Consider the following 27,433-nt stretch of genomic DNA (forward strand, 5'->3'; position numbering starts at 1 on the left):
GTAACCAGAACTCCAAATGTGGCCGCACCAGAGTTTTGTACAGCTACAGTATGATCTCATGGTTCCAAAACTCAATCTCTCTACCAATAAAACCTAATACACCGTATGCCTTCTTAACAACCATATCAAACTGGGTGGCAACTTTCAAGGATCTATGTACCTGGACATCGCGATCTCTCTGCTCATCTACACTATCAAGAATCTTACCATTAGCCCAGTACTCTGTATTCCTGTTACTCCTTCCAAAGTGAATCACCTCACACTTTTCCGCATTAAACTCCATTTGCCACCTTTCAGCCCAGCTCTGCAGCTTATCTATGTATCTCTGTAACCTACAACATCCTTTGTCACTATCCACAACTCTACCGACCTTAGTGGCATCTGCAAATTTACTAACCCATCCTTCCACACCCTCATCCAGGTTATTTATGAAAGTGACAAACAACAGTGGACCCAAACCAGATCCTTGCGGTACATCACCAGTAACTGAACTCCAGGATGAATATTTCCCATCAACCATCACACTCTATTTCCTTTCTTGAACAAGGGAACAACATTTGTTATCCTCCAGTCTTCTGATACCATTCCTGTAGACAATTAAAGAATAAACCAAAATGTCCAGCAAAAACATTGACCAAATGTAACTCAAAAGACAAGAGAAAATAGTGTAAAATTAAAGGAAGAGCCCTGTAATGCTACCAAAACAAGTTGTAAGCCTGAAGATTGGAAAGAATTTAGATTTAAGCAAAAGATGTTCAAGAAGTGGAAAAGATAAAAGAGAATGTAAGAGTAAACTACTCACTGTGTAAATAAAGTTTCCCCTCATGACACCATTGATGCCCTTGTCATTGATCTCATCTGAGTGTTGATTGGTTCTCGGCCCTTCCACTAACTGAAGCAGTTTCTCCCTGTCTACTGTCTCTGGACTCTTCATGGGTTTGAACAACTTGATTGAATCTCCTCTCAATCTTCTTCTCTCTAATGAGAAGGGCTTCAGTTTCTCCGGACTAGCCACAAATTTGTTTCAGTAACTATTTTTCTAAATAATTACTGCACCCTCTGAAATTTAGATCTTTTTATCAATTATCTCCTTTCATTCTTTCAAGGAAGATGTTATTACTTCACAATTCTCTCCATTAGAATTCATTTATTTATGCCTCCAGCCTGTTCTGTGTTCAGTCAAAATATGTTACTATCCTCCTCACAATTCACAATACTTCTGAGCTGTTAGTATTTTGAGACTTGAAATGATGCCATGTACAGCTAAGTCCAAATCATTAATATATGCCAGAAGAAACAGTGGTCCCCCAGCTCCTGGGGACCTCTCCTGTATTTTTTTCACTCATTCATTGGATGTGGGCATCACTGGCTGGGCCAGCATTTATTGCCAGAGGGCAATTAAAAGTCAACCACATTGCTGTGGGTCTGGAGTCTCACGTAGGCCAGACCGGGTAAGGATGACAATTTTCTTCCCTAAAGAACATTACTGAATCAGATGGGTTTTTTCCTGACAATCGATTCATGATAGAACATAGAACATAGAACATTACAGTGCAGTACAGGCCCTCGATGTTGCACCGACCTGTCATACCAATCTGAAGCCCATCTAACCTACACTATTCCATGTACGTCCATATGCTTGTCCAATGATGACTTAAATGTACTTAAAGTTGGTATCATCATTTGACTCTTAATCAGATTTTATTGAATTCAAATTCTTCCATCTGCCATGGCAGGATTCAAACCTAGGTCCCCAGAACATTATCTGGGTCTCTGGGTTATCGGTCTAGTGATAATATCACGAGGCCATTGCCTAGACTGAACTGCTCACCCAAACTACTTCATATCCAGCTATCACTGTCGCTTTTATTTCATGAGTTCTAAATTTGCTGACAAGCTAGTCTTTTTGCACATTATTGAACACCTTTATAAAGTCCATTTACATCACAGCAACTGCATTATCCTCACCAATCCAACACTTCATGAAGAATTCAACCAACTAAACTGAATAAGGTTTATCTTTAATATTCTGTTCTGCTTTTCCTTATTTGTTTTTGATTTATCCAGATGACTGTTCATTTTGTCCCAAATTATCATTGCTAAAAGCTTTCCCATCACAGAGGTAAAACTGACTGGCATGTGATTGCTGGTTTTATCCTTGTGTTCTTGTTTGAATAAGGTGTGACCTTTGTAATTCTCCAGTACTCTGGTACCACTCTGGGTGTTCTAGGAGGAGAATTGGAAAACTTTGAAAAGTGCCCTTCCCAAACACAGCACCACCACTCCCCTATCCTCTCAGTTTCCTCTCTCAGTAACATTGGGTACATCTCATCTGGCCCAATTTTAAATATATGCAGCCTTTCTAATACCCTCTCTTCATCTGTTTTAGCCCATCCAGTGTTTCAACTGTCTCCTTTATGGCAATTTCTTCTCCATTGTGTAGTGATTGGAACAAGGCTGTCCAGGTGGAGCTCATAGAATATGAGTTCCCTGATTGGGGCTGTTAATCCAGTCCAATCAGGGAGCCCTGGCTGACAGAAATAAACAGGAGTGTCAGAGGTTCTGGTCACTGTAAGAGCTGGCTGTGAGGGAGCTGGGTCAGTGTCATGTACAGTGTAAATAAAGGTGGACTTAATGGCAGGATACAGGTCTTTGTGATGTTATTGGAACTTGGTAAATGCAGGTGGAAAGTCTTTATTCAGTATCCTGGCCATGCTGTCTGCCTTCTGCAATGATCCCCTTTTTGGTCATTAATCAGCCCCTTTTGTGACCATGTTATTGTGTATATCTTTAAGGAAGATGTTGAATTTGTTTTAATAACTGCTGTCTGTCTTCTTTCATACCACTATCCCTCAACCAAGTGGTACTGAGCTTAATTATGCCACTGCAACAGCCACCTACCTCTGATCAAGCAACTAGTACCAAGCTGGGCATAAACGCCAGGACTTGCTCTTTCATTATTATTTAATGTTTTGTAATCTGACCATATGAGAAACTGTTGCACATTTGTGTCTGTAAGTCTCATTAACAATGCACTGGTTCCATTACAGGCGCTGAAAGATAATAAAAGGCAGATCGAGCAGGCTGAGCAGTTGAAACAGAAGGAAATTGAGCAGCTACAAGAGAAACAGAGAGCCCATCGGCTGAAACGTAAGAAATCTAGATGTGCCTTGTTGCATTCATTTGAAAACACCAAATGCACATTTCCTGGGGGTTCATTCAATTATCTATACGCTGGCAGGATGAAGTTACACCAAGGCTTTTACTTTGTGCTTTACCTTGAGATCAAATTGAAGTTATTTATTTCTACAGTTATATTCCAGCCAGCAGTAACTGCACTAGAATAACAGTGTTTGCATAGTATGTATGGAGATGGTAACATAGTGGTAATATTACTGGAGTGGTTATTCAATGGCCCAGCTGATGCTCTGAAGAGGTGGATTCAAATCCCATCCCAGTAGCTGCTGGGCTTTAAATTCAATCAACGTACCTGGAATTGAAAATGATGGTGGTCATGAAACTATCATTGATTTGATGCTTTAACATCTGGTTCACTAATTTCCTTAGGGAGTGAAACCTACCGTCCTTACCTGGCTGGCCTATGTGTGACTCCACACCACTGAGGAGACTGACTCTTGACTGCCCTTTGAAATGGCCAAGCTGCCCATTTCAAGGGCAGTTAGGGATGGGTAACAATTGCCATCTTTGCCAATGATGCCCACATCCCATGGAGTAAGTCAAGGACGTTGAAGATATTTATGAAGATTACTATATCCTTTCCTATTTATTTATTCTTCTTCTCGGTGAAGTAGCTCTCCGTAGATCACCTGCTAAGATTTCAAAGATCCCTAAAACCTTGATATCTGCTCTCTGAGAATTACATACGGAGATTAAAAATTCAGAAGTTTCAGTTGAGAGCTCACCAATTTTTATTTTCCTGTATCTGATTTTCTTATTCATGAAACTGAGCAACAAAAAGCAAAGTGTTTTGTGTAATTCAACATCCTCGATTCCTGCAGGTTCGATTACGTCAAGCTCCCGATTACTGTCCCCAGCATGGTGCTATAATCTGACATCAGAACAGCAGCCCCTTTGTGTGGCATTTTAAAGACACAAGATACTGTTATTGATAGTTGTGAAAATAAAGGTCACAGACTCAAATTAGATTCTTCTTGACTGGGAGAACATATGATGGGGATCATAATGTAGCAAACTCTGTTGGTATAACAAAAGGATGATCAGAATCTGATTCAAATCTCTTACCAACCTAGACGTTCTGTCTTCAGTGATGACCACAGGAGTTTGGTATCTTTAATCATGAACTTATTTTCTTTGACCTTCATTGTCTGCACTAACTTTTGGGCTATTTTTCTTTGACATAGTTCTGGTAACAGTTGATCTCATATACTGAATGTGGGTGTGAAATGCTCCCACGTTTTGGATGGTCAGGATTATGACCTCAATATTAACACTGTGGTCTTGATGGACAGGGCAGGGATGAATTGTTACAGAATGGGTTTGACTAGCTGGAAAGCAGATAACCATCCTGTTCTCTGTTCAGCAACCGAATACCAGGAAACTCAAGCCATTGATAATTATGTATCTCTCCACTATGTATCAAGTCTCCACTCAGGATGTTCCCAGAGTGATGCAGCCATGGTCATACCACTGCAACTTGTATTTTGCCACATTGTGCATTGAATCTCTATTCAGCCTCGTCAGCTCACAAGCTTTTTTCTGACTTTGTAACACAATATACCTCTAGTACTTCTCCTCTAAATCACATCTCTTCCATAACTGCAGCTGCAGTTGTGTATATTGACTCTTTTTGTACTCAAGACTCTGAACATTGATTAGCAAACAGAAAATAAATAATAATGAGGGATTTGCAATCACAGCTCGGGCAGGACTAATTTCTGTGATTTGCAGACACCAGCGTAATAAACAAAAGTAAGAATCTGATTGTTTTTTTCAATGTCCTTCCTCAGAATCTTGCTTCTGAATAACAAGGTTGAATATATGAAAATAAAGTAATAGGATGAACAAGGGCCACCAAGATGCTGAGGTTGATCTTGTTAGGAGCAAAACTGGAAAACAGGGTAGTTATGTGAAACTTCCTTTGAAACCTAGTTCAACCACATTTACTGTGCACTTTTCCTGTCTCTGTGTTGCAGAAATTAGTGTCAAGTGCAGGAGCTGCTATAAAAGACTGAGATGAAAAGATGTTTCTTCCATCAGAGAGTTATGGAGTTTCAGAAATCTCTATTATAGTAACCTATGGGTGTTTGTTTTCTTAAACATATCAAAACTGACATCAATGATTGTGACCAATCTTTGGCCTTTAAGGGAATCAAGGAACATGAGGATAATATGAGAAAGTAAAGTAAAAGTTGAAGATTGGCTTTGCTGTTTTTGAATATTGGAGTTGCTTAGAGAGACCACATGACCTACTCCTGCTACTCCTTACTTAGTAATTAAAAACAATGCAGACCATATAGCACCGGTCCGATTGGCAAAATTTAAGGCAGGAGCATCTCCAATGTGTCCTAAATGCAAAATAGAGGTGGGCACTCTTGTACATTGCTTATGGACCTGTCATAAGATCCGTGGATATTGGACTAAAGTAGCAAGTACCCTGACAGAAATTTTAGGAACGGAAATAAAAGTGGACCCCGTATCTCTCCTCTTGGGCTTTTCGAACTTTCCCTCCCTGGACACGTACGGGAAGAGACTATTTTCTATTCTTTCTTTCTGTGCAAGGAAAAATATTTTGATGAACTGGGTGGCGGAGGGCCCCCCTGGACTTTCAAATTGGCACAGACTAATTATGGAATGTATTCCCCTTGACTTCCTTACAAATATGGTGCACCGAAAGACCGAATTATTTTATAAAATATGGCAGCCCTTTTTGAATTACATAAATACAGATATTTCGGCTATCCTAACAAGGGCTTTTATTTAATTGAGACCACGAACCTGGCTGGTCCGCGGCCCCTCGGGGGAGGAATCCCGCACGAATACGGGTTTTATCATATCTGATGTTAACACATCCCGAGCATGTAAGAGACTTAAATATACACCCTGATTAGTTGTAGGTTAGATTAGTAGATAGTTGAGTTTTGTCTGTTTGTTTTTTTTTGTTGTTTTTTTTTTTTTTTTGGGGTTTTTTTTTTGTTGTTTTGTTTTGTTTTGTTTTTTTTGTTGTCAAATTTTGGCTATTGTATATTTGAGCTAATTGTATATCAATGTTTATATCTGAGAGTTTTGTTTATTTTTGTAAACTTGTAAAAATGTTAAATTTCTAATAAAAATATCTATAAAAAAAAAAAAAAAAACAATGCAGAGACACTGGGGAAGATGCAAAGATGATGCACAAAGATAATACCAGACAGATAAGCTGTTGTCAGGTACATTAGGGACATCTAAGTGACTCTTGCATAGGCACATGGAAGTTAGTAAAATGAAGAGTTTGTCCTTAGTCTGATCTTAGAATAAGATAAAAGGCCGGCATAACATCAAGGGCTAAAGGGCCTGTACTATGCTGTACTGTTCTATGTTCTATAACTTTCAGAAAGACTGAACAGGCTGGAGCTCTTTTCTCTCAGGAAGGAAGGCTAAGTGGTGTCAATAGAGGTTATGAATATTATGAAGGGGTTAAATAAGGTGGATGCAGAATAGATATTTCAATCTGGGGAACACCAACAAGAGCCATCAGTGGGAGATAATGAATCCAAGAAGGATTTCAGAGCAAACTTTCTTTTTGTTTATACATGAGGTAAGAGTATCGCTGGCTAGGACAGCATTTATTTCCAATCTGTAATCGTATTTGAGAAGATGATAACAAGCTGCCTACTTGAGCTACTTGAACAGTGCAGTTAGGTATGTAGGATGTGGAGATGCCGGTTTTGGACTGGGGTGAACAAAGTCAGGAGTCACAGATTATAGTCCAACAGTTTCATTTGATATCACGAACTTTCAGAGCGCTGGCCCTTTGTCAGGTGGAGTGAAGAGAAGCACACAGGCACAGAATTTACAGACAAAGGAGCAGCTCTCTGAAAGCTTGTGATCTCAAATAAACATGTTGGATTATAATCTGGTGTCATGTGACTTCTGACGTTTGGTGAATAGTTCCGGGATTTTGACCTAGGAACTGGACGGCATGCTGATCAATTGGGGGTTGCTCTGTTCCTGATGGTTTTGAGCTTCTTGAGTGTTGGAACTACACTCAGCCAAGGCAAGGGAAGTGTATTGCATATCACTCCTGACTTGCACCTTGTTGGAAATACATTTTGGTCAGTGCGTGATGAGAATGTTGAATTTGCTGTCGGATGGAGCATTGTGATTGGTGCATTTAAAGGACGGCTAGATGTTTACAGATAAAAGTATAGAGGAAATGTTAATAGTATGTGACGAGGTAGCGTGAGATTAGCACTGGAACAGGTGAGTTATTCCGAATGGCCTGTTTCTGGATTGAAAATGTAAAATTAACTCTCTATTCGAATTGAGTAACATTTTTTAACCTCTGCATTTTACTACTGTAGTTGGACCGCTGGTTGTTGATCATGTGAGGACTAAGAAAAAGAAACATACCGGTAGGTTCTTCATGTAGACAACCTGTACTCTGTCACAAGTACATCTGTTCATTTACATCACCACCACCCCTCCCCCCCCCCATGCATTTTAATTAACCCCCTGCTGAAAGATGGCTCACAAGGAATGATTGTCATTATAATCCATTCAACAGTGGAAAATGAGATGACAGACAAATCAAACAGATATTTTGCATCAGTCCTTACTGCAGAGGGTACAACTAGCATTGCAGAAATAGCTGTCAGTCAGGAGTTGAAAGGGAGGGAGGAACTGAAAAAAATTATAATTACCAAGGAAATTGAATAGAGCAAATTGTTAGACACAAGAGTTGACAAGTCCCCAGGTCCTGATGGATTTCATCCCAGAGTCTTAAAAGAAGTAGACAATGAAATAGTTGATACGTTGGTTTTAATTTTCCAAAGTTCATTAGATTCAGCGAAGGTTTCTTTAGATTGGAAAAGTTTTAATGTAACTCTTTAGTTCAAAAGGAGAGGGAAGCAGAAAGCAGGAATCTATAGGTCAGTTATCTTAACCTCTGCCATAGGGAAATGTTAGAAGCTATTATTAACAATGTTATAACAGACACTTTGATAAGTTCAAGGTAATCAGGCAGAACTAAATGGTTTCATCAAAGGGAAGTCATGTAATTTTTCAGAATTCTATGAAGAAGGAAGTTGTGCTGTAGATAAAGGGGAACCAGTGGATGTATTGTACTTAGATTTCCAGAGAACATTTGATAAGGTTCCACAGCCAGAGTTGTTGCGAATAATAAACACTCATAGTGTTTGGCGTAACATAGTGACACAGAGAGATGATTGGCTGGATTACAGGAAGCAGAGAGGAGGAATAAGTGGGTCATTTTCAGGCTGTTGGATGTCCCAAATGGTGTACCCCAGGGGTCAGTGCTGGGACCTCAGCTCTTCACAATTTATGGAAACAATATGGATGATGGGATCGAAGATGCAGGAACTCTTCCTAATAACACAAAAATAGGCAGGAAAGTGGGTTGTGAAGAGAACATAAGCATCCTACAAAGGGAAGCAAATAGATTCAGTGAGTGAGCGAAGATTTGGCAAATGGAGTGCAAGATGGAAAAGTGTGAAATAGTCCATTTTGGCACAATGAATAAAAAAGAAATATATATTATACATCATCTAAATGGTGAGAGATTGCAGAGCTCAGAGAAGCAGAGGGATCTGGGTGTCCTAGTGCATGAATCACAGAAGGTTAGTCTGCACGTGGTGCAAGTAATCAGAAAAGCTAACAGAATTTGATGGTTTATTATGAGAGGAATTAATGCAGGAGTAGGGAGGTTTTGCTGTGGTTATACAGAGCATTGGTGAGACTCCATCTGGAGTCCTGTGTGCAGAACTAGTCACTACTAGTGATGCTAATGCTTTGGAAGCAATTCAGGGAAGGTTTATTCATCTAATCCCAGGAATGAGTGGATTGCCTTCTCAGGCAATGTTAGGCAGGTCTGGGCCTGTATCCTCCAGAGTTTAGAACAGTCATGGATGATATAAACACATAAGATATTGAGGGGATATGCCTGGGCGAATGTGGAAAGGATGTTTCCTCTTATAGGAGAGTCTGGAGGTCCAGGGGTCATAGTTTGAAGATAGAGTGGGATGCCCATTTACTTTCCTCTCTGAGAATTGTGCATGTTTGGAATTCCCTTTCTCAAAAGGCAGTGGATGCAGACTCTTTAAATATTTATGAGGCAGAGTTGGATAGATTTTTGATGATCGAGGAGATGAAAGATTATCAGGGATATGCAACAATGTAGAGTTGAGCTTAAAATCAGATCAACCATGAACTTATTGAATGATGGAGCAGGCTTGGAGGGCTCAGTGGTCTACTCTTGTTCCTTGTTCATATGTTCATTTCCATCCCTTGGACTCTGGTCATTCCAAACCGTTGGACCAGTACATACACATTACCTTTAACAATTATTGTGAAGGTACTACCTGCCTGTATATCAAACTGGAGTGTAATATTCTCATTCATAATGGCTGATGGGCATTTCAACGCCATTTACCCACACTCTCCCCATATCCCTTAATTCCTCGTAAGGATGGTGAACAAGAGGAGGAGATTTGGTGAGTTTAACCCTTCAGTATCTCAAGGCTCCTATAACAATAATAGGATCCCTCCCATCACGCTAATTGAGATCCACTGACTCAGCACAGAACAGGCATAAACCCAGCAGTACCCTGGACTCAATGGTTTGACTGTCTATTGGATCAAGTCCTGGGGCTGCGATGGAGCTTTGCAACTGAGCCAACCCTGGCTCAACAACTCAATCATGAAGACTGGAGAACAGTCAAGCCCGATCAAGGTGGCTGTGATGAGGAAAGTGCTGTGGTCAGTCCATTAGAGAAAAGATTAAATATAGCACCCTTGCTTCTTCCTAGCTCCTCAGTTGGTTGTTACAGTCCCTGGAGATGGGTTCCTGGACTGCAGCCTGCAATACAGGTTGATGTCGAGGCAGTATATATCCTGGAGAGAATGAATGCGGCTCATGTGACTGTGGAATTTCTGTAACCTGCCATCTTCCCACTGCAGCCTTCTCAACTGAGGAGCCCTCTTCTCTGGAAGCTGAAGATATCACTGATTCCACCCTCCGCCATCAGGGTAGGTAATCAGACCTCTGTGCAGTTCCTGTCTAGTCAGGCCTTTGTACAGTCTCTTCTGCATCAGGATTGGTGTGCTATGCTATGCCTTTATCTGACCCTTTAAATTTGGACCATTTCCCTTTCCTCCTTTCCTGTCATTTCCACTGCTGAATCCCAAAACCTCAATTTCCATATTTGGAATGAGGCATAGATGAAATGGTAATTATTGGCTAAACTAATTTTAAATTAATATTTGGGCAAAAAGTAAATATGGATATAAGGTATGACAAAGAATCCTGAGAGACCCGGAAAGATATTGTTTTTAGAGCTATATTTGGGGTATATTGGTTTAAAGTAGGACGTTTTTAACGGAGAGGTGGTGTTTGGATTTCAGCTTACCAGACCAAAAGAAGCTTCAAAACATTTATATTTTTAAAGATATTCTTTGACAATTATATTCAAACATGATCGATGTGTTCAAATGAGATGCACAACATAATGCAGCCATTTCTTTTGCCCTTGTCACACTCCTTTCCCTGCCGTTCCTGCTGTTCGGAGGATCAGTGTGGATTCGATGGGCTGAATGGCCTGCTTCCACACTGTAGAGATTCTACTAGATAAGTGTAATGACTGCACTCCACCTGCATGGACTGACCTGGAGTGAGGGTGTCAAATTATACCTGTGTCCAAATGAACAATAGGCCAGCATGGGGAAGCCAGCCCAGTCCATTATACAACAGGCTGTCAAACTGTGGAACTGCTGGACACAAATGTATGTGCTGGCCTTATACAGAATCCCATCTGTGGATTAGAAGGTAGCAGCATTTCCAACAAAAGCAGCTGTCAAAATGGCATTTTTGTCAAGATGAACCAGTGATTAGGATTTTCATAAACCATTGAGGTGAAGCTTTGTTGATTGAGCAGAATTGTTTAACCTGATGTTTTCCTGCACTAGATGCCAAGAAGCCTGATGAGGCAATAGAAGCAGAGGAATCCTGCTCTGAGGGTAGGTTCTAATGTAGCCAGCACCAGTACCATCATTCACCCCCCCCCCCCCCACATCATGGCAGGGTTACACTATATCACTGAGATATCTGTGTTGAGAATGTGGTGCTGAAAAAGCACATCAGGTCAGGAATTCCTGATGAAGGGCATTTGCCTGAAACATTGATTCTCCTGCTTCTCGGATGCTGTCTGACCTGCTGTGCTTTTCCAGCACCACACTCTCGACTCTGATCTCCAGCATCTGCAGTCCTCACTTTCTCCTCACTGAGATATCTGCCCATCCTCAATCAGAATTCCGATTTGAAATATGTTCCTGATTTCTCAGCACACTATGGGGTTCCATATCTGTTTGGTGCTCCATTAGACCGCAAATAACTTTCAAAGGCTTTTTGAGAAATATCTGAAAACATAGGAAAATACATTACTTTATGTAATTTGAATTGTGTTTGATATCATCAGGAGTGGAGAGTTCGCTCAATTGGCTGGATGGGTTCAAATTCCCACAACAGCTGAGGTTGCTATGAAGGATTCTCAACCTCTCCCCTTGCCTGAGGCATGGTGACCCTCAGGTTAAATCACCACCAGTTGTCTCTGCCTTGGTAAGACCATGATGACTTTACCTTTTAGTCAGGAATAGGCACTGAAGTAATGCAGACTTTCCATTTCACTCTGAAACATTCCCAGGGGCTAGATACAAAGTAAAGCTCCCTCTACACTGTCACCATCAAACACTCCCAGGATAGGGACAACATAAGATTAGATACAGAGTAAAGCTTCCTCTACACTATTCCCATCAAACTCTCCCAGGACAGTGACAGCATGGGGTTAGAGACAGAATAAAGCTCCCTCCACACTGTCACCAGGAGATTTTGTCTTTGGACACACACAGTGGTGGAGAATAGACATGAATTGTCTGAGTGGGAAATGGAAGTTACTAAGTAACCCATTGTCCTTGAACTCCCACATTGTTATCCTGTTAAAACTAGGCCTTTACCTTACACAGTCAGACTAGACATGGAGCAGAGTTTGTCTGTATTATTGGTGGAGGGAGAGAATCCTTTGTATTTGGAATATTTATTGGAATGGTAGTAGTTGGCCTTAGGGAGGACAAACAAATGCACTCCTTTCACAACCAAACATTTAAGTAACCCATAACTACCAACTATGGCCCCTATCCCGCAATTGGCTAGGGCTTCAAGGTCTTATTCTGTTTTGGTACCAAAATATCGGAAAGCCTCCTCGTTTTGCTTATTTCTGAGTGCCCACATCCCACATACTGAGGGAACCAGTGTGCAGGTTGCTGTGCCCTGACTCCAGGTAATTATCCACAGTAAAGGTTCAGGGGCATTCCTGTCCATTGAAGAGAGTTGATTAGTTATACACATTGAAGGGCAGCAAACAATACCAACCCTGGGGCAAGGCAAGGTGAGTGGCCCATTGTGGTATCCATTTCTGCATTGGTACTATTCTGCAGTTATCCCAAGGGATAACTGATCTGTGAACAGGGGCCTGATCTCAATGGCCACCCAGTTAATCTGCAGGTTCTCAGAGTGGGTATTACATAAGGATCATTGGCAGCTGTGTTGCAGACCGTGCTGCATTGTAAACGGGATGTCCCTGTTTAATCTACATTCAGCACTTTGTTAAAGCACAAGCTGGGGATATCATTGCCAGCAGAGGTATCTGTTTTAGAGTATTCCACTTATTCAGTTACCTAGAACCTTCAGTTCCCAGCACAATATTCTTGGTTTAGAAATTTTTCATCTCCCAAAATCTCCTGCAGGTTATCAGAGGTTGGAGGAGCTTGGACTGTCTGCTGGATCCCAATGCCAGTGGCTGCAGCTTTCAAAGAGGTACCCCAGGAGGGATATCTGAAGCAGTGAGCCGGACACACCACACTGACCTGGGGCCACCCCAGTGCAGGCTCCATGGAAGTGAATCACCATTTTACTCCCATCAGAGTCACATTGAATTGTTTAATGAGGAAAATTAGAAACAATCAGCCGTATATTGACAGAGTTAACTTGTGTAATTTCTTATTTTGATGCAACAGAATTCAGTTCGTCAGATTCTGTCTGTGGGCTTTATTCATCAGAAAGTGATCGCGTTTCAGTTGTGTCTCCTCAGGGTAGGTTTGCTGGTTAATTGTGTGTGTGACGCGCGTGTGTCTGTATGTATGAGAGAGAGAGAGCGTGTATGTGCATGTTTGTGTTCAGTGCCAGATTGCAGTTAGATCCACACAGAAGTGTAGAAGGATCATTTTAATATTGCTCTCTGTGCTCTTTCTCCTGGATTGCTGACTTGTGGTCCATATCCATTATTAATCTCTGGATTGGACATACAATCTGGAGTCCCTAATGTAAAGCACAGATGATTGGGCTGCTCAAATGAAATAAAGGGATTGTGATAAATACAGGATGGCTCCACACACACAGGTGCTCATGGGGAGCAGGTGAATGTGACCTTAGGTGAAGCATTACATTCGCCGCAATTAATTCTCATTGTCCACAAGCTGGAGGGATGCCTGAGAGAGAGCTGTTGGCAGGCTCGTATTGTTTAGCTATACAGCTCACCCTCAGCCAATCTCTTTTATATTTTTATTAGTCTTTTGTTATTGTTTATTCTTACTGGAGTCTGAAAAACATTGACGTAAAAAGTGTGCAGTGTTTCCCCTTCAGTTTTGCTGGTTACAGGCCTGTATCCATCAAGCCCTTTGTGTTATCAAAGAGCAATGGGCCTTAATGTGGAATTATATTTCCAAAATTAAAATAAGTGGATATGTGGAAATGTATTATAATAAAAACTGCCGCAAGGCCTCAGCAGATGATACCACATTTGTGAAGCGAGGATTGTAGTTTGCATCTCAGACAGAGAGAATATCAGCCAGAAATATCAATCCCTCCTCCCTCTCTCCACAGACGTAGGTTTCTGTACAGTCTACCTGGGGCACTCATTTCTCTGCCATCAACAACATTTACTGTCAGTGCTCATGTGTAAGAGAGCCAGGGTGGGTTGTAGCAAGATGCTGATGCCTGGGAACTCTACCTGAGCAAGAGTCAACTTGCTTCAGGAGAGAAAATGAAAGAATTAGAAAAACAAAGGTTAAGTATAGTTTGCACAGATGAGTAGATTTTCTTTGACCTACTGTTTTTATACAGCAGAATCCAAGGTCTCTCTTGATCCAGCGGCCATTGCTAAATCTTCAGATGGTAAGAGAATTAAACGGGTTAGGTTCAAAGGGGAGCTATCGTGAATAGGCTGTATGTCAAAATTCAATGATGGTCTCAGATTCTCAACTGATCTTTCTCATTTTGTGTTCGATCCGAGTTGTTGCTGATGAAATAATTTTCCTGTTGTTTCTTGTTATCAGCCTCATCCACATGTTTACATTCCTTCTCATTTACTTGTCACTGTTATTGATTCCTGCTCTGTGCAAATCAGAGCTGAGTACTAACTCCTGATATACAGAGCTGGAACTGATTCTGAGAAATGTGATGAGGTGTTTAATTGTTCAGTTCTTTACTGTGTCATATCCTAGGATGATAGCACCTTGTTAGCTGACTGATACAGTAAAGCACATTAGGTTCCTGCTCCCTGGAGAACTGAGCAGTAAGTACAATGGCAACATACTGGCTGGATGGTGAACATTGCTGTCTTCCAGCACCAGGGACCTGGGTTCGATTCCAGCTCTGGGTGACTGCATGTATGGAGTTTGCATGTTCTCCTGTGGGTTTCCTCATACAGACCAAAGATGTGCAGGTTAGGTGGATTGGCCATGCTATAGTGTCCGAGGATGTGCAGGCGAGGTGGGTAAGCCATGGGAAATGCAGGGTTATTGAGATAGGGTCTGAGATGCTCTTTGGTGAGTCGGTGTAGATTCACTGGGCCAAATGGCCTTTTTTTGCACTGTAGGGATCCTAGGATTCTGAGCTTCTAAGCCAGCAACATGCCTGAAACACCACATGTACCCCAGATGGAGCAATGGGTGCAAAAGGACTTGGAATCATGGCACGGAGTGTCTGCTGTGCCTGATAGCCCTTGAGAATGTGTTTCAATAAGGCACCTGCCTTTCACAATGAGTGAAATGCTTAGGCCGATGCTGTAACTGTCTTGCTGGCTTTTGCAATTGGATAATGGCCACTTCATGACCATTAAAGCTCCTCATCCCAACATCACTGATACTCAGCCAGTGGAGAGTTGAGCGGAGTTGGATTTGTTTCCAGGTTTCTGTGGATTCCCCTGGTTGACAGGAGCTCAGTGACTGTGATTGAGAAGCTCAGAAGCAGGGAGGGATTTATCCTCTGCTCGTCCCCTACCCGGTGACTGCCCACCCCATACAACCAAAACCTGCATTTTACACATTCCACACACACCCAGATCAAACTCCACCCACACCTGGATCTATCTCCACCCAGACCCGGAACAAACTCCACACACACCCGGATCAAACTCCACCCACACCCGGATCAAACTCCACCCACACCCGGATCAAACTCCACCCAGACCTGGATCAAACTCCACACACACCCGGATCAATCTCCATCCACACCCGGATCAAACTCCACCCACACCTGGATCAAACTCCACCTACACCCGGATCAAACTCCATCCACACCTGGATCAAACTCCACCCAGACCTGGATCAAACTCCACACACACCCGGATCAAACTCCACCCACACCCGGATCAAACTCCACCCAGACCTGGATCAAACTCCACACACACCCGGATCAAACTCCACCCACACCCGGATCAAACTCCACACACACCCAGATCAAACTCCACCCACACCTGGATCTATCTCCACCCAGACCCGGATCAAACTCCACCCACACCCGGATCAAACTCCACCCACACCCGGATCAAACTCCACCCACACCTGGAACAAACTCCACACTCACCCGGATCAAACTCCACCCACACCCGGATCAAACTCCATCCAGACCTGGATCAAACTCCACACACACCCAGATCAAACTCCACCCACACCCGGATCAAACTCCACCCAGACCTGGATCAAACTCCACAAACACCCGGATCAAACTCCACCCAGACCTGGATCAAACTCCACCCACACCCGGATCAAACTCCACCCAGACCCGGATCAAACTCCACCCACACCCGGATCAAACTCCACCCACACCCGGATCAAACTCCACCCACACCTGGATCTATCTCCACCCAGACCCGGATCAAACTCCACCCACACCTGGATCAAACTCTACTCAGACCCGGATCAAACTCCACACACACCCGGATCAAACTCCACCCACACCCGGATCAAACTCCACCCAGACCCGGATCAAACTCCACCCACACCTGGATCAAACTCCACACACACCCGGATCAAACTCCACCCAAACCTGGATCAAACTCCACCCAGACCTGGATCAAACTCCACACACACCCGGATCAAACTCCACCCACACCTGGATCAAACTCCACCCAGACCTGGATCAAACTCCACACACACCCGAATCAAACTCCACCCACACCCGGATCAAACTCCACCTACACCTGGATCTAACTCCACCCAGACCCGGATCAAACTCCACCCAGACCTGGATCAAACTCCACAAACACCCGGATCAAACTCCACCCACACCCGGATCAAACTCCACCCAGACCTGGATCAAACTCCACACACCCCCGGATCAAACTCCACCCACACCCGGATCAAACTCCACCCATACCTGGATCAAACTCCACACACACCCGGATCAAACTCCACCCACACCCGGATCAAACTCCACCCAGACCTGGATCAAACTCCACACACACCCGGATCAAACTCCACCCACACCCGGATCAAACTCCACCCAGACCTGGATCAAACTCCACCCAGACCCGGATCAAACTCCACCCACACCCGGATCAAACTCCACCTACACCTGGATCTAACTCCACCCAGACACGGATCAAACTCCACCCACACCCGGATCAAACTCCACCTACACCTGGATCTAACTCCACCCAGACCCGGATCAAACTCTACCCAGACCCGGATCAAACTCCACCCACACCTGGATCAAACTCCACGCTCACCCGGATCAAACTCTACCCAGACCTGGATCAAACTCCACAAACACCCGGATCAAACTCCACCCACACCTGGATCAAACTCCACCCACACCTGGATCAAACTCCACCCACACCTGGATCAAACTCCACGCACACCCGGATCAAACTGCACCCACACCCGGATCAAACTCCACCTACACCTGGATCAAACTCCACCCAGACCCGGATCAAACTCCACCCACACCTGGATCAAACTCCACCCAGACCTGGATCAAACTCCACACACACCCGGATCAAACTCCACCCACACCTGGATCAAACTCCACCCAGACCTGGATCAAACTCCACACACACCCGGATCAAACTCCACCCACACCCGGATCAAACTCCACCCAGACCTGGATCTAACTCCACCCAGACCCGGATCAAACTCCACCCAGACCCAGATCAAACTCCACCCACACCTGGATCAAACTCCACCCACACCCGGATCAAACTCTACCCAGACCTGGATCAAACTCCACAAACACCCGGATCAAACTCCACCCACACCAGGATCAAACTCCACCCAGACCTGGATCAAACTCCACAAACACCCGGATCAAACTCCACCCACACCCGGATCAAACTCCACCCAGACCTGGATCGAACTCCACACACCCCCGGATCAAACTCCACCCACACCCGGATCAAACTCCACCCATACCTGGATCAAACTCCACACACACCCGGATCAAACTCCACCCACACCCGGATCAAACTCCACCCAGACCTGGATCAAACTCCACACACACCCGGATCAAACTCCACCCACACCCGGATCAAACTCCACCCAGACCTGGATCAAACTCCACACACACCCGGATCAAACTCCACCCACACCCGGATCAAACTCCACCTACACCTGGATCTAACTCCACCCAGACCCGGATCATACTCCACCCAGACCCGGATCAAACTCCACCCACACCTGGATCAAACTCCACGCACACCCGGATCAAACTCTACCCAGACCTGGATCAAACTCCACAAACACCCGGATCAAACTCCACCCACACCTGGATCAAACTCCACCCAGACCTGGATCAAACTCCACAAACACCCGGATCAAACTCCACCCACACCCGGATCAAACTCCACCCACACCTGGATCAAACTCCACCCAGACCTGGATCAAACTCCACAAACACCCGGATCAAACTCCACCCACACCCGGATCAAACTCCACCCAGACCTGGATCAAACTCCACACACCCCCGGATCAAACTCCACACACCCCCGGATCAAACTCCACTCACACCTGGATCAAACTCCACCCACACCTGGATCAAACTCCACCCAGACCTGGATCAAACTCCACCCACACCCGGATCAAACTCCACCCAGACCCGGATCAAACTGCACCCACACCCGGATCAAACTCCACCTACACCCGGATCAAACTCCACCCACACCCGGATCAAACTCCACCCACACCCGGATCAAACTCCACAAACACCCGGATCAAACTCCACCCAGACCCGGATCAAACTCCACCCACACCCGGATCAAACTCCACCCAGACCTGGATCAAACTGCGCCCAGACCTGGGTGACTGGTTTGTTTTGTTCAGTTAAAGTTGCTGCATCACAATGTGTGTCTCATGCTGATTCAGTGGAATAATTTCAGAGGGTTACAATATGGGGACTCATACTCCCATGAGTTTAGAAGGTTAAGGGGTGGGCGTAAGGATGAAGGTTAAAGGGACAACAGCAAGACACCTCACTGCAACATTACCTCAAAGAGGAAATGAAAATATTATTGGGGAGATTTAAGTATATCTCAAAATTATTGAATAGAGTTTAAGTAATCTACTGTGTTTGTTCTATAGACTTAAAGATACTTCTTGATCAGACAGTTCCGTCTCGAGAGGGAACTGAGCAAGGTAGGTTCAGAATACAGTTATAGTGTCATAAAAGTAAAATCGTAGAACCTTCGAACAGGAAAGGAGGCCATTTGGCCCATTGTGTCAGCACCAGCCTGCTTGCCAACTCTTGGTCCTCAGTTTTGCAGGTCACAGCACTTCAAGAGTAAGTCGAAATGTATTTTTTAAATGTGGTGACCTATTTCTTCAGACACTAAACTGCAGATCCCTACTACCTTCTGGATCAAAGCTGTAATAGCTGTTGAAAAACAAATATTGCACCAGATTCCTGTCTGCGTTAAGGTTTTTTTGTTTCCTGTCCCAGTGTTTTGAAATATGTTTCACCTTCTTGAATTCATGCACTGGTTTTCATTCCTTCTTATTTAATCATTCGTGGAATTTTAAGCAGACTGCCATGAGGCCTATTCTATACCAAGGGAATCTCCAGTCTGGAGTATGGCCACATCAGAGACAGAGGTCCAGGGCATAGAGTGAGTGCTGGATACATTAATTAGCTCCTGACATAAAAGCAAAATACTGCAAGTGCTGAGTTCACCCATGGCTAAGAACAAACTTGGCAACAATGGGATATTGTGAAAAGAGATAAGTGTAATAAAGCAAGAAGAATACATGAAGAACATTGGCAATCAAGAAGAGAATGATGAAAGGAAATTCAAAGAGGTACAGAAAGATGTCAATATAATTAGGAAGCAAATAAGGAACTAGATGTAATTATTTCTTTGATATGTCCTGCATAGACAACACAAAACCAAAGGGAAATTAAGATAGGCAGCTTTGGCAGGAATATTGAATAGTATTGACTGGAGATTAGTCAGTTCACAATGCAGAGTGATGCCAACAGCATGGTTCAATTCCCACACTAGCTGAGATTTCCATGAAGGATTCTCACCCCTCACCTGAGGCATGGTGACAGTCAGGTTAAACTAGCATCTGTCATCTCTGTGTAGTGAGAGCGCAGTTCCCTAGCCTGGTTGTGGTATGGCAGCTTTGCATGTACCTTATTGAATAGTGAATGTGATTTTAGACAGATTCAAAAAGAACATCAAAATATTTAAGGCAGATAGGAGAGAGATAATTAATAAATTGGAGAAATAAAGATTAAATCATTTGAACCTGGTAAACAGAAATCTGTCAAAATTTAAAAATGACATTAAATTATGTATTGAGAAAATGCTCAATAACATTTCAACAAATTTACAGCATATTTTTCTAAATACAAAATGAATTTTAATAAAGCTGAGGACGAGGTATTCAAATTTGATCAGATGAACAATGTGATTAATGATTTCTTGGAAAATAAAAGTCTAAATAAAATACCGGCATAAAGGGATTGAGGGTCATGCAGATTAATAAATTCAGAACAAGTAAATGCCAAACACTGGAGTTTATTTCCGGCAGAATAAAATGTAAAGAAAATGGTTCCTCTTGCAAGGAAGCCATAATTTGGTGATTGTAAGTGTAAGGGTTACTACTAATAAACCTAATGAGGCATTCATGAGAAATTTCTCAATGTAGATAGAGAGAAACAATTATTTCTATTGGTTGGAGATTCTACGACTCAGCCATATCTCAGTTTACACATGCTGTAAAAATTAAAGCCTGACTTTATTCTGTAAAATGTATGTACACTTTCAGACTCCAATAGTGGTAAACGTCTGAAACTTTCTTGCTCAAATGGCAATTGATGTAAGATTAATTGTTCATTTTAAATTTAATACTATCAATTTTTGTTAGCCAAAGGTATTGAGGGATATAGGGCAAGGATGAGTGTTTGGAATTCAGTTGTAGATCAGTCAGAATCTCTTTGAATGACAGAACAGGTTCAAGGGGCTGGACAATGTCTTCCAATTCCTACGCTCTTTACTCAGAGTCATGGGAATATGGAACTCTCCACACAGAGCAATGGAAACAAACTTTTGGGATAAATTATGCCAGACAATAGCTCAGTATGTAATGGGAAAAGAAAAAGATATTTTGACAGACTGAGATGACATTGTGGGAGAGAAGGTGTGTGTCCATCATTGATCTGTCTCCTAAAAACTGTAACTGTAAGAAAAGGCACATCACCTACATGGGGCTGGAAGATTGAATGTTGATTATCAAAGAGAAATTCAGTATGCACCAGGAACTGACAAGCACAGTCCAGGGTGAGATTGGAGGATTGGCAGAAAGGAGTGGAATTGTCAGCTTTCCCTCTGTGTCCCAGCTCAGAATCCTGATTCTTGCTGAAATGATAAATTAGACAAACTAATTTAATTTCTTTAATGCCTACAGTGGCTGAGATCTGCTAGTGTAAGAAAGCTGATGATGTTTCTGATGTAGCCAGCATAGAGTGTACTGAACAGTAACATACAGAATTAAACTTCAGCTCGTAACTTCTAATTTACTCTCCGGCCTTTCAACTCCAAATAGATTACTTTCTGAAATCTGGTTGATATGGTCCTCCTCCATTATTGGTGTCATTCGTTGACCCAGTTAGTGCTGGGGACGAAGGGAGCTGTTGAAACGGGGCAGATTCTATGTGAATCATGCCAGGACCAGAATCCTGGCAAATCATATAATGAGAGCTACAGTTAGAGCTATAAATTAAACAATAGTGGGGAGGCAACACAAATTGCTGGAAAAGCACAGCAGGTCTGGCAGCATCTGTGGAGAGAAATCAGAGTTAATGTTTTGGGTCCAGTGACCTTTCTTAGAAACAGTAGTGGGTCAGTTGATGGGGAATTAGAAAATCAAAGTGAAAGGAGAAGGTGGGAGTGCAGGATAGTGGTGACTCTGATTGTTACCAGAAAAGAAAAAGGATGGACAGAAATTGTTACCATCATATTGCACAGAGGAATCGTACAAAAACAGGGACATTTGATAATAGAACAAGCGTAAAAGGTTTATATTGAACATTAATGAGGTAACAGCAAAAATAGAGATGAAGGGTATGATTTGGTTGTGATTACTGAGACGTGGCTGCAGGGAGACCAGGTTTAGGAATTGATTATCCAAGGGTACTCATTGTTTCAGTGGGATAGGCAGGAAGGAGAAGGAGTTGGTGTAGGTTTGTCAGTAAAGGTAGAGATCAGTGATGTAGGAAGAAATTATATCAGCACAGAGATCAAGATGAAGAATCAGTCTCCATAGAGATAAGGAAAGAAGTAAGTGTAATCTGTAGGAGTACAAACAGTAGTCACACAGTGGGGCACAGTATAAACCAGAAAATACTAGGCATTTATAAGGAAAGTACAGCGATAATCATGGGTGGTTTTAGTTTGCATGTAGACTGGATTCATAAAATTTGCAAAGGCAGCTTCAAAGGAGACTTCATTGAATGTATTAAAGATTGTTTCTTATAGCAATATGTTGTGCAAATAACCAGGCAGCAGGCTATTCTGTATTTGGTATTGTGTAATGAGGTTAGATTAATTAATGATCTCATAGTAAAGGATCCTCGAGGGAAGAGTGATCATAGCATGCTGGAATTTCACATTAACTTGGATGGCAAGAAACTGATAGGAAGTACTTTTTGCCAAATTGGCTGAAGACACTAAAATAGGTGGGAAAGGAAATTGCAATAAAGAAATAAGAAATTTACAAATGGATAGGTGAATGGGCCAGAGTTTGTCAGATGGAGTTTATTGTGCATAATTGAGAGGTTATTCATTTTGGCTGGAGGAATAGAAAGGCAACTTATTATCAAAATGGAGAGAAACTTCAGAGTGTTTCGGTGCAGAGGGATCTGGGTCTCCTTGTGCAGGAATCACGGAAAGCTAGTATCCAGGTACAGCAGGCAAGTGGAATTTTATAGAGTTATAGAGTCATACATCATGGAAACAGACCCTTCAGTCCAACTAGTCCACACCAACCATGTTCCCAAACTAGACTAGCCCCACCTGCCAGCATTTAGTCCACATCCTTCCAAATCTTTCATATTCATAAACATATCCAAATGTCTTTTAAATGTTGCAATTATACCTGAATCTACCACTTCTTCTGGAAGTTCATTCCAAACTCGAACCACACTCTGTGTAAAAAACGTTGCCCTTCATGTCCTTTTTAAATCTTCCTTCTTTCACCTTAAAAATATGCCTCCTAGTTTTGAACTCCCTCACTTGAGGGAGTTCACTTTATCTATACCCCTCATTATTTTATAAACCCTTCAACCTCCAAAGCTCTAGTGAAAATAATCCCAGTCTATCTTTATAACTAAAACTCTCCATTCCCAACACATTACTGGTAAATCTTTTCTGAACCCTCTCCAGTTTAATAATACATAACAGGGTAACCAATTTTATTTATTGAGAAAGGAGTAGAATATAAATGTAGGGAAGTATGGCTGTAATTGTACAATTGCACCTGGAGTATTGTGTACAGTTTTAAAGAGGGGTGTACTTGTAGTAGAGACAGTCCAGGGGAGGTTTATTGGATTGATTCCAGGGATGAGGGGTCTTGTCTTATGAAGAGAGATTGAGCAGTTTACGGAGTTTAGGAGAGTGAGAGGACATCTAATTGAGATCTATAAGATGCTAAATGGGATTGATAAAGTAAGTGTAGAGAGGATATTCCCTCAAGTAGGGCAGTCTAGAATGAGAAGGTATAGTTTTAAGATAAGGGACAGCTGATTTAAAACAGCTGAGGGGAACTTACTTCTGTTAAAGGGTCATGAATCTGTGGAATTCACTCTCTGAGAGTGTGGTGGATGCTGGGAAATTGAGTAAATTTAGGAGAAAGAGAGACACATTTTTAATTAGTAACAGTTTGAAGGGTTATGGGGAGCAAGCAGGAAAGTGGAGTTGAGGCTGAGATGAAATCAGCCAAGATTGTATTATATAGCATAGAAGGCTCAAGGGGGCGTATGGGCTCTTCCTGCTCCTGGTCCTTGTGTTATTCTATGCGAAGGATTCATGCTCTACAACGGTGCCACTTGTAGCACTGAGACTCCCAGAAGCTAATCGTTTATCCTGCACTTGCTCTCTGTTTGTGGAGTCAGTAACTCCTTCCTTCCCTTTCACTCTCTTCTGCTTCACTATCTTGAACACTTTTTTTTAATCTGGTCTTTGCAGTTTCTGTAACAGCAGTAATTTTATTTGAAGGTGATGTCCCTGGTTTTAGGAAGCTGAGTGAACTAGACTAAGCAACAGAAGCAGGGGAGCTTAGAGATCCTGAGAGGTTGGAACGCAGGTCATACACAGTGCTGCAGAGTGACCTGGTGATAGTTGACTGAGGAGGAAATGCCCACTGAGACCTCAGGATGAACAAAAGGAAAAGTCACTTATTGCTCAATCTTGGCTTCTTCTGAGTTTCTGGTTACAGACATTTTCATTGCAAGGATCTCTTCCCCAAAGCTCTAGCTGGTACGATCCTATATGGTCTATGGAAGAGGGGTGGTGAATCACAGGTAAAAGAGTGAGGGAGGGATGTTGGAAGATGCAGCACACTTCTGAGCAGTTCTTCGATAGACAAAATATATGTACAGCAAATTGTGTGTAACCTGCTGTTTTATCCCATAGGCTCCCGAACATCCACCGGTCGAATCATTCCTGGCACTCCCAGTAATAGCCTTGCGGATGGAAACTGGATGGAGCAGGGTGGGTTTCTTCAGCATGCAGCAGGCAACATTAATTCCCAATGCTGAGTCTACTGTCTCACATTCTCATCGCTTGTTATTGCTTTCCCTCTGAGTTCTGGTTTGAAATACTCTTGCCATTGTTTCTCTTGTGCCAAGCGCATCCACAGGTTTTCACCTCTTCTTACTGTTACTCTTTCCCATGTGGAGTCTTGCTATTCTGAAATCTGAGTGCAGGGGCTTTTTGTATTGATTATGGGCAATGGGTATTGCTGGTTGGGCCAACATTTATTGCCCCTCCATAATTACCCTTGAATGGGTGGTTAGGAGGTACCATCTTGAATCACTTCATTGTGTAAGAGCATCTCCAATACTGTTAGGGATTTTGACCCAGAGACAATGAGGGAACCGTGACATATTTCCAAGTCAGCAGGTATGGAGGGGAACTTGCCGGTGATGGTTTTCCCATGTATCTTTTGCCTTTGTCCTTCTGGATGGAAGTGGTCATGGATTTGGAAGGTGTTGTTTAAGGAGCCTTGGTGAATTTCTGCAGTGCATCTTGCAGATAGTCCACACTGCTGCTACTGAGCATCGGTGGGAAGGAAATCAATGTTGAATATTTATGGATGTCGCACTAATAAAGCAGCTGCCCTAAACTGGATGGTGTCAAGATTCTTGAGTTTTGTTGAATCCACCTCCATCCAGATAAGTGGGGAGTATACCATCACACTCCCGAATAGTGTCCTAACAGTGATAGTCAGCAGTCAAGTTACTTGCCACAGAATTCCTCGCTTTTGTAGCCACAGTATTTATATGGCTGTCCCTCTTCAGTTTGTGATCAATAATAAGTCGCAGGATGTTGATAGTGGGGCATTCAGCAAAGGTTTTGTCATTGAATATTACTGGTGATGGTTAGAGTCTCTCTTGTCTGAGATGGCCATTGCCTGGTATTTAGGTGCTGGAAATGTTACTTACCACTTGTCAGCCCAAGTCTGGATATTGTCCAGGTCTTGTTCCTTATGTACATGGACATATACCTGAGGAGCAGCGAATGGTACTGAACATTGTGTGATCATTAACGAACATCCCCACTACTGACCTTATGGTGGAGGGAAGGACATTTATAAAGCATCTGAAGATGGTTGGGCCTAGGACACTATCCTGAGGAACTCTGCACAGATATCCTGGAGCTGAATGATTGACTTCCAACAACCACAACCATCTTACACTGTGCCAGGTATGACACCAATCAGTAGACAGTTTTCCATCTGATTCCCAAAAGCTTCAGTTTTGCTAGGGCCCCTTGATGCCACACTCAGTCAAATATGACCTGGATGTCAAAGACAGTCACTTTCACCTTGTCTCTGGAATTCAGCTTTTTTGTCCATTTTTGGTTAAAGGCTGTAGCGAGGTCAGAAGCTGGGTGACCCTTGGGGAATGTCAGTGAGTTTTGCTAACTTGATCCATCAGTTTGCTGATAATTGAATGTATGCTGATGCGAGGTGGCTTTTGGCCTGCTTTTTGCTACGTTACCAGTAGATATCAGTGTTGCAACTGTGCTGGAATGGCATGGTTGGAGGCATGAATGACTTCCAGAGCCTTCAATAATATTATTGGAATGTTGTCACGGCCCATAGACTTTGCAATATCCAGTAACCTCAGCCCACTCTTGATATCACAAAAAGTCAGACAAATTGCCTGAAGATTGGGATCTGTGATTCTGGGACTTTTGGGGGAACTCGAGATGGATCATTCTCTTGGTACTTCTGGGTGAAGATGGATGTTAATGCTTCAGTCATGTCCTGTGCACTGGTGAGCTGGCTCCCCCATCATTGAGGATGGGATGATTATGGAGACTCCTCTCCCAGTTAACGGTTTAATTGTCCGCCAGATTTAATTGCTCAAAAAGCAGTGGCTACACCTCAGAAGTAATTTGTGTGAAAGTGCCAGAGATGTTTCTGAGAGTCCTGATGAAGTGCTTTTTAATGAGCAGTGGTGAGGCAAAGACCAGATCACCTGCTTCAGCAATCGGTTCTGAGAGTCATTAGAAAGACAAATTAGTGGCCAACAAGTTTGGAGAACACAAATAAAGAAAGCATGCTCAATTGTACAGGGCTTTGGTGAATACCTAGAATACTGTTGTTATTTTGGTCTCTGTTTCTAAGGAAGGATATAGACACATTGGAAGTAGTAGAGTGAAGTTTCACTAGATTGGTCCCTGGGATGACAGGACGGAGGGAATTGAGTCTAAATCTCTGGAGTTCTGACAATTGAGAGGTGATCTCATTAAAATTCACACAAGATTCTGAAGGGGATTGCTGATAGATAGCAAGAGCCTGGAGCATGTGGTATGAGGATAAAATTCTTTATTCAAATAGTTGTGAATCTTTGAAACCAACTGCCCCAGATGATCAGGGATGAATCCATCATTAAATCGATTTAAGGCTGAGAGAGATGAGGAGTCAGTGGGAAAATGAGTTGTGTTTAAAGGTCAGTAATGGCGGTATTGAATGGTGGAGCAGGTTTCCAAGCGTTGAAATGTAGACTCCTGCTCTTATTTCCTACACATTTACTTGAGACATAAATGTCCCAGGAAACTGGGGAGAATTCCCCCACTATCCTTTGGGATGGAGATCTTTAGCATCCATCCATCTCTGAAAGACAGCACCTCTCAGTGCTGCTTCGGTTTTGTGCTCAGATCCCCGGAAGTCTGGCTTGAACTCA

The 27,433-nt window shown here is 42.8% G+C and overlaps 1 protein-coding gene across 6 annotated transcripts in view; it reads left to right on the plus strand.

Annotated features, from left to right (window-relative positions):
* Positions 1–27,433, plus strand: part of odad4 (outer dynein arm docking complex subunit 4) — a 94,033-nt gene that overhangs the window by 21,165 nt on the left and 45,435 nt on the right. For 2 of the 6 annotated variants that reach the window (XM_087977716.1, XM_087977719.1), the window contains exons 11-15: positions 3,051–3,150; positions 7,542–7,592; positions 10,156–10,224; positions 11,161–11,211; positions 24,654–24,731. In XM_087977716.1, coding sequence (XP_087833842.1) covers positions 3,051–3,150; positions 7,542–7,592; positions 10,156–10,224; positions 11,161–11,211; positions 24,654–24,731 — 349 coding nt within the window. Of the gene's footprint in view, positions 1–3,050; positions 3,151–7,541; positions 7,593–10,155; positions 10,225–11,160; positions 11,212–19,101; positions 19,156–24,653; positions 24,732–27,433 lie in introns of all 6 variants that reach the window. The other 4 variants (XM_043674743.2, XM_043674745.2, XM_087977718.1 and 1 more) reach the window with 3 other exon arrangements.

This window comes from Chiloscyllium plagiosum, unplaced genomic scaffold (genome assembly GCF_037043375.1).
Source record: "Chiloscyllium plagiosum isolate Xiang-an unplaced genomic scaffold, Cpla_swu_hap1 HiC_scaffold_32, whole genome shotgun sequence".
Taxonomy (NCBI): Eukaryota; Metazoa; Chordata; class Chondrichthyes; order Orectolobiformes; family Hemiscylliidae; genus Chiloscyllium; species Chiloscyllium plagiosum.